At 41.7% G+C, this 16,006-nt stretch overlaps 1 protein-coding gene across 1 annotated transcript in view; it reads right to left on the reverse strand.

Annotated features, from left to right (window-relative positions):
* The window catches only part of ZDHHC15 (zDHHC palmitoyltransferase 15), a 78,292-nt gene extending 62,551 nt beyond the window's left edge, over window positions 1–15,741 (reverse strand). The window contains exons 1-2 of the mRNA XM_037038589.1: window positions 15,228–15,741; window positions 2,611–2,637 (exon numbers count right to left, since the gene is read on the reverse strand). Of these exons, the coding sequence (XP_036894484.1) occupies window positions 2,611–2,637; window positions 15,228–15,363 (163 nt within the window). The 5' untranslated portion in view covers window positions 15,364–15,741. The remainder of the gene's footprint in view (window positions 1–2,610; window positions 2,638–15,227) is intronic.
* Window positions 15,742–16,006: the final 265 nt, after the last annotated feature.

Here is a 16,006-nt window from a genome sequence, read left to right on the forward strand (position 1 = left end):
CTCGACTCCTTGTGGCTAAGGGCGACCGATGACCTTTGGAGTGCCAGCCGCAGGAAACAAAGCCTGTCTCTGGTGGCAAACGCTGCATCAGTTTCCTCTCCCTGCCCCCAAAGCTTCGTCGGAAGTCAATGATGGGTAAGACCCCTCACAGCGAGGGGGCAACCTAAGCCAGACTCGATCACTTGGGAGGCCTTCATGGAAGGACTGGAGGGGGGGCTGCAACAAAGAAAGAGCAATGGACTCTCGCCCCTCCCCCTTTGACATAGCCAGAGTCCCCATGTCCTCTGGGAGAAGCGCTTCCTGGCTCTAATCCCCTTAAGCCTGAATACCTGGATGGGGAGAGGTACAGCTCCTTGCCTTGCTAGAGTGTGTCCTGGGGAAAAATCTGGCATCACAAAGACTTACTGATAAACCTGTGAACTCTGCTCTGCTAAGAGTGCTTTCATTCATATGTTAAGGGTTTGAGCAGGAAACCCTAAAACTCTGTTCCTGACAGACTCTGAAGCCCTCAGATTTCTTTGAAATGTTATCTACTGTCTGATCCTTGCCACCCTGTATTCCTGTCTATTACACCACAATAAAAGCCCTGGAGGTGGGGGCTCCAGGCCTTTTTCTCCTTGGAGGAACTGCTGGCCTTTTCCCCCAGAGAAACTGGCCACTGCTCACTTCTCCTCCCTAAGCAGATCACATCATGTCTCAGTCATATTTACACACCTCAACCATGGCACCTGGAAGGACTTTGAGGAAAGTCACTCCCACATATACAGAGGAGACCATAGGCAGGAAAATCTCAGATATTTCATGCAGCAACATTTTTACAGATATGTCCCCTAGAGCAAGGGACATAAAGGAAAGAATAAACAAATGGGATCTCATCAAAATAAAAAGCTTCTGCACAGCTAAAGAAAACAGTGTTAAGATAAAAAGAGAGCCAACCATATGGGAAAACATAGTTGTCAATGATACCTCAGACAAGGGTTTAATCTCCAAAATATGTAAAGAACTTACACAACTCCACTCTAAGACAAGCAACCCAATTAAAAAGTGGGCAAAGGACTTGAACAGACACTTCTCCAAGGAGGACATATAGAGGATCCAGAGACACATGAAAAGATGCTCAATATCACTTGCTATCAGAGAGATGCAAATTAAAACTACAATGAGATACCACTTTACACTGGTCAAAATGGCCATCATAAACAAAGCAACAAACAACAAGTGTTGGAGAGGTTGTGGAGAAGAGGGGACCCTAGTTCACTGTTGGTGGGATTGCAGACTGGTACAACCACTACGGAAAACAATATGGGATTTTTCTCAGAAAACTAAAAATAGACCTGCCTTTTGACCCAGCAATTCCACTGTTAGGAGTATATCCTGAGAACCCTGAAACACCAATCCAAAAGAACCTATGCACCTCAATGTTCATAGCAGCACAATTTACGATAGCCAAGTGTTGGAAGCAACCTAGATGCCCATCAGTAAATGAATGGATCAAAAAACTATGGTACATATACACAATGGAATTCTATGCAGCAGAAAGAAAGAAGGAGATCCTACCCTTTGCAACAGCATGGATAGAACTGGAAAGCATTATGTTGAGTTAGATAAGCCAGGAGGTGAAAGACAAATACCATATGATCTTACCTTTTACAGGAACCTAAACAACAAAACGAACAAGCAAGCAAAATATAACCAAAGATACTGAAATAGAGACTAGGCTGACAGTGACCAGAGGGAAGAGGGGAGGGAATTTCAGGGGGAAAGGGGCAGGGTTTACAGGAACAAGTATAAAGGACATATGGACAAAAACTAAGGGGGGGGGGTGGAAATGGGAGGGAGGTGGGGAGTACTGGGGGGGGGTGGGCTGGGATGGGAGTAAAAGACAGAAAACTGTACTTGAACAACAATTAAAATAAATTTAAAAACAAACAAAAAAGTGACTATATAAAATAGCTACATAAATACTTATGATTATACCTGAAAAATAATGTAAAGCTAAAGGTTTGTGAATACTCATGCTTGGCTTACACATTTTTTAATGGAAAACACTTCAGTTTCATTGGAATGGTAGCATAAATCACAGATAAGGTTAAGATAAGAATGAGAAATGGACAGGAGTACAATAAATATATAGGAACTGTGACAGTTTTTATCTCATTTATCTGTGTCATTTTAAAGATGGCAAAAATGGGGGACTTCCGCCAAGATGGAGGTGTAGGTGGAAACACTGTGCCTTCTCCCACAACCAAGTTTGACTCAGAAGCTCTCTGTGGAGCCCTTACTCCATTCCTTGAAGTGGGGGTGAATTGGGTAAAAAGGCAAGGTACCTAGGAAAACAAAGTACTATGGCCAACAGAGTGGTTACCTGTGTTCTTTGCTGTCATAAATCTTGGTAATGTTCAATTCTTGCCCTATAGCCAAAGGGGCCACAGAAAATATGTTCTGTTCCACCTCCGGGTAAGTTTCCTGAAAACCATCATCCCTAACTTCCACTCACCTCAGTGTATTCCTGGAAAAGTTGTTCAAATTATAGGCTTTTATGTAATTAACTCACTTTTAAATAGAAAAGAAGACACAGTGCTGTCAATATAATCCATAACACCCTCTTACCTTTTTCTGCTGAGCTCAAAACAGTGACTGTGAAAAGAGAGAAAAAAGACAAAATTAGTGGCATTTAAAAATATTATTATTCTAATCCATTTTTCCATAGCACTATTTTTAATAAAGTTTGTCAGTGGTACTTTAGGAAATCATCAGCTTGCTGAGATAAGGGAAGGGAAGGATTAAATTTCATCCTTTGTTATCTTTTTTTATCTTAAACCTTGAGTAATTAAGAATTGGTACTCATTAAACAAATACAGGTATAGCCTGATTTAAAGTAAAATAGCAAATGGAAATACTTAAAACATAAGAATTTAAAAGCTGATAAGTTAGGAGATGACTTTGCATTTCTCCAAACTATTCACTATAGAACATCTTTAAATACCAAGCATCCTTTGTATATTTACAGGTAACATAGTGTAGAGGTTGCATGCTGACTCTGAAGTCAAACTGTCTCAATGAGAAGCCCAGTCATATTATTTTGTGACCTAGTGCAACCCTTAACTTCCCTAACAGTACCTACTTCATAAGGTAACTTGACATTTAAAATGAGTTAATGCATGGAAATACTGTTTAGCATAGTATCTGGCACAAGGCAAGTATTTAATGAATAATAATTGTTATTATATTTGAACTAAGATTTCATAGAATATCAGAAATGAGAGAAAATTTGGGGATTATCTCATTTATCTGTGTCATTTTAAAGATGGCAAAAATGGGGGACTTCCGCCAAGATGGAGGCGTAGGTGGAAAGATTGTGCCTTCTCCCACAACCAAGTTTGAATACAACAAAGGTTTGGAGAACAAAGACGTAGCCAAAGAACAGAAAACTGAACTATAGGGAAGTCCAACAACAACGAACCCTTCAACCGGACTGGTAAGAGGGGCGGAGCCAGCAGCAGAGCAGGGTCAGGCAGGAAAGATCCCCCGAACTCAGGCGCCCAGGCATCCGGGGTAGCGTTGAACGGACCCAGTGAGGGCTTGAGACAGCGGGAGTGAGAAGTGAGACAGACTGCACAGCCCCCAGCAACGAACCCAGCAGCGGCTGACCGCAGTGGCACTTCCAAGAGCAGTGGGACAAATCGTGGGGCCGGCGGTGGCTGTGGGAGGAAGCAAAGGGTGCCCGCCATTGTTTTCCTTTGGCCCCGCCCCCACATACAGCGTCACAACCCAGCGACTGGGTCGCCCTGCCCTGGTGAACACCTAGGGCTCTGCTCCTCATACGTAACAGGCATGAACAGTCCAAAATATGGCTCAAGAAGAACTCAAAGCCCCAGAGCCGATAACTCTAAGCGACCAGGAAATAGCCAGCCTCTCAGACGCACAATTCAAGACAGTGGTAATCAGGATGCTCACAGAACTGGTTGATTTTAGCCAAAAATTAGAGGAACATATGAAGGCTAAACTGATTGAAATGAAGGGAAATGCACAGGAAACCAATAGTGGTGGGAAGGAAATTGGGACTCAAATCAATGGAATGGGCCAGAAGGAAGAAAAAAATGACCAAACAGAAAAATATGAAGTACCAAGAATTCAAAAAAATGAGGAGAGGCTTAGGAACTTCTAGGACATCTTTAAACGTTCCAACATCCGAATTATAGGGGTACCAGAAGGGGAAAAGAAACAACCACGAGTGGAAAACTTATTTGAACAAATAATACAGGAGAACTTCCCCAGTCTGGCAAAGGAAATAGACTTCCAGGAAATCCAGGAAGCTCAGAGAGTCCCAAAGAAGTGGGACCCAAGAAGGAACACACCAAGGCACATCATAATTACATTCGCCAAGATTAAAATGAAGGAGAGAATCCTAGAAGCAGCAAGAGATAAGAGAACAGTCAACTACAAAGGAGTTCCCATCAGACTGTCAGCTAATTTCTCAAAAGAGACCTTACAGGCAAGAAGGAGCTGGAAAAAAAGTATTCCAAGTCATGAAATCCAAAGACTTACATCCAAGACTGCTCTATCCAGCAAAGCTTTCATTTAGAATGGAAGGGCAGATAAAGTGCTTCTCAGACAAGATCAAGTTCAAGGAGTTCATCATCACCAAGCCCTTATTATATGAAGTGCTAAAGGGACTTATCTAAAAAAGAAGATGAAAAATATTAACATTGAAAGGACAGCAAACTCACAGTTATTAACAACCACACCTAAAACAAAAGCAAACCAAGAGGACAGCTAGATCAGGAGTGGAACCATAGAAATGAAGAACACATGGAGGGTTAGCAACAGGGGAGTGGGAGGAGGAGAAGGGGGGAGAAGATACAGAAAATAAGTAGCATAGACGTTAGGTAGAAAATAGATAGGGGGGAGGGCAAGAATAGTAGGGGAAATATAGAATCTAAAGAACTTGTATCCTCTTTGGTACAACATCACAATTAGAAACCACATTTCTAATCAAGGTTTCAAAATTAAATAGTAAGATCAATGTCAGATTGTAAAAGCAGGGTCAGAGCAGTGGCTCATTTTTGTTTTTATTTAAGAAGTCTACTGAATCAACAGCAATCAAGACTCAACTACAACAGGAGGGTTCACATAAGACATACTCCTGGATTACTTGGATCAGAAAATAAGGGAGACTGCACCAATGAGCCTTTACTACACAAGACCACTGTGCAAAGACTGGGAGATGTAGCAGATCCACCTAATACATAAAAATAAATACAGGGAAGCGCCAAGATGGGAAAACAAAGACTTATGTCCCAAATGAAAGACCACAAGAAATTTTTAGAAAAATAACTAAAAGAAATGGAGGCAAGCAATCTACCAGATACAGAGTTCAAAACAATAGTTCTAAGGATGCTCAAAGAACTTAGTGAGAACTTCAACAGCATAAAAATGACACAGAAACCATAAAAAAGGACCAGTCAGAAATGAAGAATACAATACCTGTAACAAAGAAGACATTAGAAGAAATACAGAACAGATTAAATGAAGCAGGGGACTGAATCAGTGATTTGGAAGACAAGGTAGGAGAAAACACCTAATCAGAACAGCAAAAAGAAAAAAAATAGTATTTTTTCAAATATTTTATTTACTTATTTTTAGAGAGAGGGGAAAGTAAGGAGAAAGAGAAAGAGAAAAATGTCAATGTGTGGCTGCCTCTCACATGCCCCCACCTGCGGACCTGGCCGGCAACCCAGGCATGTACCCCATCTGGGAATTGAACTGGCAAACTTTTGGTTCTCAGGTCTGCAGTCAATCCACTGAGCTACATCAGCCAGTGCAGATATACTCAGGAGGGTATGAGGGGACTAAATGATAAGGTAAAAAACACAATAAAGATTAAATCAAAAGAAAAGAAAATTTCCCTACATGGTGAATGAAAAAGACACACAATTCCTGGAACCACACAAAGTCCCAAAGAAAATGAACCCAAAGAAGCTCACACTAAGATACATAATAACTAAAATGACAAAGGTAAAGACAAAGAGAGAATCTTAAAAGCAGTGAGAGAAAAGCACTTATTTACCTGCAAGAAACCCATATAAGTCTGTCACCTGATTTCCTAGCAGAAAATATTGGCCAAAATTTAATATAACGAAGACTACTCTACCCAGGATGGCTATCATTTAAAACTGAAGGAGAGCTACAATCCTAGACAATAAAAAACTAAGAGTTAATCACCAACAAACCAGTATTGCAAAAAAAAAAATGTTCAAGGGACTTCTATTAGAAAAAGAAAAAAATTTTGGTGGTGAACATGCAATGCAATATACAGATAATATATTATAGAATTACACACCTGACATATAATTTTATTAACCAATGTCACCACAATAAATTCAATAAAAAGGTAAAAGAGTAATAATAAAGTTAAAATGTTAATATAAAAAAGAAGAAAATAAAAAACATAATTACAAAGAATGAAATGACAATAAATACATACATATTGGGAGCATTTGAGATCTTGCTCCCTGGCATATGTCCTCAGTTTGGCTCAAAATAAACTCTTACAAAAGACTTCTGAGACTTCCAGTCAAGATGAGACATAAGTAAACATGGCTTGCTTCCTTGCACAACCACATCAAAATGTCGACTAAAATATATAATAGCCATCACTCAGAACCATCAGAATTCAAGTTGAATGGAAGTCTGACAACTATAGAATTAAAGAAATTACATCCATCCAGACTGGTAGGAGGGCAGGGATGCAGAATGAGCTGGTTCCACAAGCACATATGGTAGATAAAAATTCAAGAGGGATATCTTGGGAGTGAAAAGCCCCTGCTCCACACCACAAACCCCAGCACAGGGTTCCAGTACCAGTAAAGTCAGTCCCCATAGCTTCTGGCTGCAAAAACCATCAGGGATTGAGTCAGTGGAAGAAACTCCTGGAGTCCCAAGCAGTTCTCCTTAAATACACATACATGGACTTACTCAGACTCATTCCCTCTGAGTTCCAGCACTAGGGTAACAGTTTGAAAGATACCAGTGGCATTCAGAGAAGAACTGAAGTGTCTAGCATCAAGGCAGGAGCTGGGGGACAACTTTTTCCCACATAGAAAGGCAAGCAGAGGCCACTGTTCCTTTTCTCAGTCTTCTGCCAACAGAGCCACAGAACCAGCAGGCAGGTGCCATATCTGAGACACTATCAACCTGGCTAACACTGTTTGCCCCACCCTGGTGATTCCCTGAGATTCCTCACTCCACTCAACTTATGGGCCTACCTACACTATTAACTGTGACTTTTGCATATGAATGGCTACCCTTGCCTCATGCTTCACAATTCCCTAAATCCTCTCAAACAAGCAACAGCCATCCTCAGTGAACCCCCAGGCCCCATACCTCTTAAGTGGCCCTAGGCCTAGCACTAGCAGCAGCCAACCTAGATTCATAGTTTGGCTTTGCCTGGGAATCTCCAAGCCCAGTACAAACAGCAGCCATCTCAGATTGCTATACAGATCATGCAGGTGGCCACAGGTAGAACACAGGTAGGAGCTACCTTTGGTCTGCGCCACCTGGGAAACTCCAGAGCCTGTGCACCCAGTGGACAGCTACAGACCATGTCACAGCACCACCACCCTGACCCTGCACACGTGATCCTCCATGAAGAGCGGAGGTTGGTGGTCAGCAGTTATAGTCAGTCCTAGCACCTGAATGGCCTGGGTAAATCCCTCTCATTGACCTGCCAACAGCAACCGAGACTCAACTACAAGAGGAGAGGTTACACAGCCCACATGAAGGGCACACCTTGAGCACCCAGCTTGGGTGATAGGGGAGGCTGTGCCACTGGATCCCAAAGGACACCTACTACATTAGGCCACACTACAAAGACATGGAGTCAAAGCAGCTCTACCTAATACATAGAAACAAACACAGGGAAGCTGCTAAAATGAGGAAAGAAAGAAACATGGCCCAAATGAAAGAACGGATCAAAATTCCAGAAAAAGAACTAAACAAAATGGAGATAAACAATCTATTGGATGCAGAGCTCAAAACACTGGTTATAGAGATGCTCAAGGAACTTAGTGAGGACCTAACAGCATAAAAAAGACCCAGTCAGAAATGAAGGATACACTAATTGAAATAAAGAACAATTTACAGGGAAACAACAGTACAGTGGAATAAGCCAAGAATTAAATCAATGACTTAAAATATAATATAAATCAATGACATAAAAAAATCAATCAGAGCAACAGGAAGAAAAAGGAATTCAGAAAAATGAGGATAGTATAAGCAGCCTCTGGGACAACTTCAAATGTACCAACTTTCACATCATAGGGGTGCCAGAAGGAGAAGAAAAAGAGCAAGAAATAGGAAATCTATTTGAAAAAAATAATGAAAGAAAAATTCTCTCATTTGGTGAAGGAAATAGACATATAAATCTAGGAAGCACAGAGAGTCTCAAGCAAGATGGATGCAAAGAGGCCCACTCCAAGGAACATCTTAATTAATTAAAATGCCAAGCATTAAAGATGAAGAGAGAATCTGAAAAGTAGCAAGGAAAATGAGACAGTTACCTACAGGGATATTTCCATCAGACTGTCAGCTGATTTCTCAAAAGAAACTTTGCAGGCTAGAAGGGAATGACAAGAAGTATTACATCATAAAAAGCAGGGATCTACTGCCAGGATGACTGTATCCAGAAAAGCTGTCATTTAGAATGGAAGGGCAGACAAAGTGCTTCTCAGATAAGGTCAAATTCAAGGAGTTCATCATCACGAAACCCTTATTATATGAAATGTTACGGGGATTTATCTAACAAGAAGAAGATAAAAAATATGAGCATTAAAATGTCAAAAATTCACAGCTATCAACAATTAATTAGACAGGGGACTTGACTCTTATGTCCTTTAACTCATGAAATCTGTAAGGAGTCAAGAAGTATGAGGGAAAATATTTTCTGGACATCCGGCCAAGATGGAGGCATAGGTGGAAACACTGTGCCCCCCCCCCACAACTAAATTTAAAGACAGCGAAGTTTTAGAAACAAAAACGCAGCCAAAACCATGAAAACTGAACTGTACAGAAGTCCGACAACAACAAACCACTCAGCCAGACCGGTAAGAGGGGCGGAGTCAGCAGCGGAGTGGGGTTGGGCTGGAAAGACGGACTTAGGAGCAGAAGCAGAGGCGGTTGGTGGATCCCAGGCGTGGGGTGGTGACCAGTGGACCCAGTGAGGGTGCAGGGCGGCTGGCTGACTGCAGTCACACATTCACACGCAGATAAACCAAGGAAAGGAGCGAACAGTGAGACAGACCCTGCAGGGTAGGGCCCCAGCAATGGGAATTAGAGCCTGAAAGCACCAACTGGAAAGACTTTCTCGAGGGGCCAGGAGAGGCTCCCAGGCCCACAGAGAGTTCACTGGAGAGACCCACAGGGTCCTGGAGAGTACAGGGGCCCACACATCCAGGAACCAGCACCAGAGGGGCCCAATTTCCTTGTGGGAAGCTGCAGAGGGGACAGAAATCTGAGAGAGAGCAGAGCAGAGCAAAGCGCCATTTTTCCCCCTCTCTGACCCCGCCCCCACATACAGTGTCACAACCCAGCAAATGGGTTGCCCCGCCCTGGTGAACACCTAAGGCTCTGCCCCTCAAACATAACAGTTGTGAGCAGACCAAACATTATGACTCAACAACAGCTCAAAGCCACAGAGCCTATAATTCTAAGTGACCAAGAAATAGCCAGCCTTTCAGATGCACAGTTCAAAATACTGGTGATCAGGATGCTCACAGAATTGGTTGATTTTAGCCACAAATTAGAGAAACATATGAAGGCTAAACTGATTGAAATGAAGGGAAATGCACAGGAAACCAATAGTGGTGGGAAGAAAACTGGGACTCAAATCAATGGAGTGGACCAGAAGGAAGAAAAAAATGACCAAACAGAAAAATATGAAGTACCAAGAATTCAAAAAAATGAGGAGAGGCTTAGGAACCTCCAGGACATCTTTAAATGTTCCAACATCCGAATTATAGGGGTACCCAGAAGGGGAAGAGGAACAGCCACGAGTGGAAAATTTATTTGAACAAATAATAAAGGAGAACTTCCCCAGTCTGGCAAAGCAAATAGACTTCCGGGAAATCCAGGAAGCTCAGAGAGTGCCAAAGAAGTTGGACCCAAGAAGGAACACACCAAGGCACATCATAATTACATTCGCCAAGATTAAAATGAAGGAGAGAATCCTAGAAGCAGCAAGGGATAAGGGGACAGTCACCTACAAAGGAGTTCCCATCAGACTGTCAGCTAATTTCTCAAAAGAGACTTTACAGGCAAGAAGGGGCTGGAAAGAAGTATTCCAAGTCATGAAATCCAAAGATCTACACCCAAGATTGCTCTATCCAGCAAAGCTTTCATTTAGAATGGAAGGGCAGGTAAAGTGCTTCTCAGATAAGGTCAAATTCAAGGAGTTCATCATCACCAAGCCCTTACTATATGAAATGTTAAAGGGACTTATCTAAGAAAAAGAAGATAAAAATATGAACAGTGAAAGGAGAGCAATCTCACAGTTAATAACAATCACACCTAAAACAAAAGCAAACCAAGAGGACAGCTAGATCAGGAGCAGAACCATAGAAATGAAGAACACATGGAGGGTTAGCAACAGGGGAGTGGGAGGAGGAGAAGGGGGGAGAAGGTACAGAAAATAGCATAGACAGTAGGTAGAAAATAGACAGGGGGGAGGGCAAGAATAGTAGGGGAAATATAGAATCTAAAGAACTTGAGACACATCATCATAAACTAAAGGGGGGAATAGTGGGGGAGGGGTGGGCAGGGTGGAGGGAAATAAAGGGGGGAATAGAACAACTGTAATGGTATAATCAATAAAATATATTTTAGAAAAAGAAGATACACAAATGGCCAACAAGCACAACAGAAGACACTAAATACCACTAATCATCACAGAAATACAAACAAAAATCACGAGGTGCTCCACACCCTCTATGGTATTTGCAATAAAAATGGAAAACAACAAGTGTTAGTGAGGATGTGGAGAAATTACAGCCCTCCTATATTACAGGTAGGAATGTCAAATTGTGTAACCACTGTGGAAATTATGTTGGAGATTTCTTTAAAAGTTTAACATAGAATACAGCCCAGCAATTTCTACCCGCTCCCTGATATTTACTCAAAAAATTGAAAACAAGGATTCAAACAAATATTTGTTCATAGCAGCACTGTTCAAAATAGACAAAAGGTGGAAACAACCCAAATGTCTATCAACTAATGAATGGATAAAGTAAGTATGTATATAAAATAGGATATTATTCAGCCATAAAAATGAATGAAGTACTCTTAGATACTCCATTGTGGATGGACCTTAAAAATATTATACTAATTGAAACAGTCTAGACACAAATGCACACATACAGAGTGGGACAAAAGTAGGTTCATAGTTGTGAGTATGAAGAACACAGAGTTTATTCGTATATTATTTATTAATATTACATTATTTTCCATATGAACTATTGTAAACCTAGTTTTGCTCCACTTTGTGTTGTATGATGCCATTTATGTGAAACATCTAGAGTAGGTAAATCCATACTGACAAAACACAGACTAGTGATCGGTAGACACTGGGGGTAGAAGGTAATGGAGAGGGACTGTTTAATAACAATGAGGTTTCCCTTTGGAGTGATTAAATGTTTTGAAACTAGATATTAGTTATGGTGTGCAACATCGTGAATATACTAAAGGTCACTGAAGCGAATACTTTGAAATTAGTTCATTTTATCTTGAGAATTTTACCTCAAAAAGTGAATTTCTTCATTTTCTCCCTGCCTAAAAGTCTAAGCTGCTTATTTTCTTGAGCCAAGCAGAATCCCTTATATCTTCATTAATAGTAGTAACAAGTTACTCGGGAGGGAGGTGGGGAGGGCTGGGGGGGTGGGCTGGGAAAGGGGTAAAGGGCAGAAAACTGTACTTGAACAACAATTAAAATAAAATAAATAGTAACAAGTTATTATTTAATAAGCTCATAGAATGTGTTATCAAATGTGATACAGGTTTTCCACATACTACATCATTTATAATCTTACAATAACAATGTTATAATGGAATATAGTAGATGCTAAGCAAGTTCTGTGGTATGAACGAACAAGTGCACAATTAAGGTTTGTGTGAGCCATGTGGGGCCGAAAATGTTCTTAACTTTTTGAAGGTCTTGTAGTTAGTAAAGGGCAAAATTCACACTCTGAGACAAAAATACCCCTTTTGGGGGCTTCAGCTCAAACTTCACATTAGAGAGGAAGACATCAGGCTCTATTTCCGGAAAGAAGTCCTAAATATTACTTTTTGAGACATATTGAAACTCAAATCTGCTAATTTGGTTGCGTTTCTTTTATATCAGGCAGTCTTGACATCCAATTGTCCATTAACTTACTAAACATGTGACTAAAAAAATGTAATTTAATCTTTCTGAAATCCAGGTCTTTAATTTGTTAAAGACTGTAAAATGTTAAAATGATGGGATAGACTGCTGGAGCCAAACAGGAAGTGAAGGCTACCTTACTCTCTTGTGTTTTAAATAATAGTAACTGGTGCAAAATGTTAAGAAAACATTGTTCAGGCCAAATAACATACATCTGCAGCCTACATTTGGCCTGTGAGTCATAAGTTTTGACCTCTGTATTAGTTGAAAGGAGGCACTGTAGTAGTTAGTTAACACATAGACTGCTTGCACTGGTTCTTAGTCTTTACCTCATTTTGCTCATCTGGGCCTTCGTTTGCACATTTGTACAGTGGAGACAGTTTGATTATTGTGAGGATTGAATAAGTTAATATATAGAGAGTAACATATCTACAGTGGTTCGAGTATTGCCTGCCACAGATTAAGAACAATGTAACTGTTAGCCATAATCATATTATTTTTTAAATGTTTCCTTTGCAAAGCTCATGTAGGTCAGTATTGAAAAATTCCAAAATATGTGTAACAGTATCTACAATATGGCATTGAACTTAGACACAAAGTCCATGCCATGATAATGGAGCTGAACTTTTAACCCTTCAATCAATCCTTCAAAAAAGCAAGATGGTGAGGTCTAAGAATAGAAAAACTTCTAGACATTGCACAGCCTGCTTAATGAACCCCAATATCATATTTAAACAAAAAAAGAGAACAAAGCCAAAATTTGTACCTGAAGGCAACTAACTGTATTTAATTTTAATAATTGTTTCAGCATTTTCCACAATAAATCTAAGAAGGTGATGAGAAAATTTTAAACTCTGATGCACAAAACTGATTAGAAGAAAATACTATATTGGAAAAGGTTATCTGCCACCTCCCTAGCTAATCCCAGTCTACCTGGAATGGACTATTGCATTGTAAAATATGTAAGAGAAAGGAGTTACAAGTGGAGTCAGTCCTGGGTTTGGAATAAAGAAGGACCCGAACCATAATTTTTAAGGTGAGAAGAATCTGGTATGAAGAAATAAAGCAGTCGTGGAAGGAATTGGGAGGGAATGTCCAACAGGACAAATAGGAGTCCTAATGTGAGAGGATAGGAAATATCCTGGGAGCTCACACTGAATGAATAGGAAACATTATACGACACAAGTTTGAGGGTGCTAGAAATAGGATTTTAGTATTAAGGTGACAATAACTATTAGTCAAATCTCGGAGAAGAAATGGGAATTCCTCAATATGAGACAATAGGGGCAAGGGGAGATTTCACTGTGAGAAAAACAGAGGTTATGCTCTGAGGAGATAGGACAAAATAAGGACATTAGTGATAAAGATAAGAGACTCTAAGGTAACCCAAGTAAGTGGAATCACAGGATAGGGCCTTAGGGTTTATGTCTAGAAAAATTGTGGAATTTTGAGTTTATAAGAATAGGATATACTGTGGAAACCATTTTATAGATAAGGAGAAGATGGAATGCTCCCTAGTGTGACAGGACAGAGCACAAGACGACACCTCGAATTTATAAAAACGGATGGTCTAATGAAGGGGGGGGGGACAGGAAATAAGTTCCCAAATGAAAGGGACAGGAAATATTAGAAATTTCAGAGGGAACAGATGGTGTTTTTCTTGTTTGAGAAGACAGTGTACAAGTGCAATCCTAGGGGAAAGTAAGAGAAAAATAATAGGAAGAATCCCAGAGAAAGAGGATGGCAAATGTGGGGCTAACTGTGGAAGAGGAGTGGAGGAGGTGTGGAGTAGATTTCAAAAAAGATGAAAGAAAGGGCAGATCAACATTAGAAAAGTAGTGGCCCTTGGAAAGAGTATAAGAGATACTGTGAGAACTCTTGTGGAAGAGTAAAGAGGACACTCTAGTGTGAGAGGACAATGGACAAGGCAGGGCCATAGTGTGATAAAAAGCAAGTTGAGTAGCATGAGGTGTCAGAAAATAATGTGGAGCCTCTAAGGGAAGTACTGAATGCTCCTCAAAGCAGGAAGGCAGGAGACTAAAGGGAACCTTACTGTGATAAAGTTAGGGGCTCTAACTTCAATTTTTTAAAGGGAACAAGGTAGGAAATATTGCAGGGCTCCCATTACAGTGAAGAAAATGGAAAAAAAAATAGGGAAGCTCACAGGGAAAGTGAATGGACGGTTTGCCACTTTACGAAAGGGTTAATTAACATTGATGGGGTGGAACAAGGTGTGGTAGGGGGGTGTCCCAAGTGGGAGAAAATGTGAAGCACTTCTGACAATGTGGGCAGATACAGGAAAAGGATGAATCCCTGTGTTGGAAAAAGGAGAGCTGGTAAGATAATACAAGAAATATTTTGAGATTCCCAGGAGCAGGATTTGGGCAACGTGGCACTCCTAGTTGAAAGCATTGGTGGGATTCAAAATGTAAGTAGGTAGTTTAAGGATAGGGGGTATCCTGTTTCCTCACTTTGGTAGGGCGGGAGACCCCAGAACGAAAACACAAGGCACAAGTGTTTGTCCGGTATGAGAAAAGGGAGCCCTAGTGGGAAGAGCAAGGAATTTCTTGTGAGCAAGGCCAGGAAATAACGTGAGAAACCCTAGGTGAGAAGGGATGGTGACAAAGCGGGACCCTCGTGGGAGGGTGCAAGAAATACTGTGGGAAACCAGCAGCTGGAGGTGGGGGGTCTGTAGGGAAGTAAAGAAAAACCGCAGTGTGAGGGCGAAGAGCACAGGGAACACCACCGTGAAGGGTAGGGCAGACGGTAATGCTGGAGCATATTTTTCCTACCTTACATGCCCAGCTCCACTTACCCAGGCAGAGTTCAAAGACGTAGGCATAATAAGACCAGAGCACGACGAGGACGATAACAAGCACTGGCACCCAAGAAAGTACCCGGCGGCAGCACCGCAGCGCCGCGGACAGAGCCATCTTCCAGCCCCGCCGCATCTTCAGCTCGAAGATCGACCGAGCAGGCCTGCTGGCGCTGGGTCGGAACTGTTGGGGCCGCAGCTGGGAGGCAGGAAAGCTCGTTGCACGGCGCTCCACTGCCTACCCTGGCTGGAACCTTCTCACCGAGCTAACACCACCTGTGGGGCTGCAGGGCAGAGTGCGCCCCGGCTGGCACAATAAGCATGAGTCACGGCGAATAGGGACTGGCCATTTGGGAGCGGAAGGTGATCCCGTCAGGCAGTCGAGCCTGGGCACGCTCAGAGAGTGCCAGCCCTCCCCTTTTCTCCTCTCCCACCCACTTGCTACAGCACTAGATGCAGGGCTAGACCTCTGCAAAACTGTAAAGCAGAAGAAATTTGGGTCTGCCCATCTGCTCTTACTGCACTGAGTCCACACTCATCTCTTCTCTGAGCTCTGTTTCTTTCTCTTCCTCTTTGCACTCTGTCCCCAACACACATGACAAGACATACACGCAGTGTCAAAGATGCACCTTAATATCTCGTGACTTAAAGGTCACTCAGCTTCATTCTCCCACTGTTGCTTGAACAATATGCTTAACACGTAATCCTGCAGTCCCTGCTTGAGTAAGTCCATTGACAGGGTGCTTCCTCCTTCCTTCTCTTCTTCCCTTTCCCCTCAG

Source organism: Sturnira hondurensis, unplaced genomic scaffold (assembly GCF_014824575.4).
Source record: "Sturnira hondurensis isolate 20B ecotype Veracruz unplaced genomic scaffold, ASM1482457v3 Scaffold0024651, whole genome shotgun sequence".
Lineage (NCBI taxonomy): Eukaryota > Metazoa > Chordata > Mammalia > Chiroptera > Phyllostomidae > Sturnira > Sturnira hondurensis.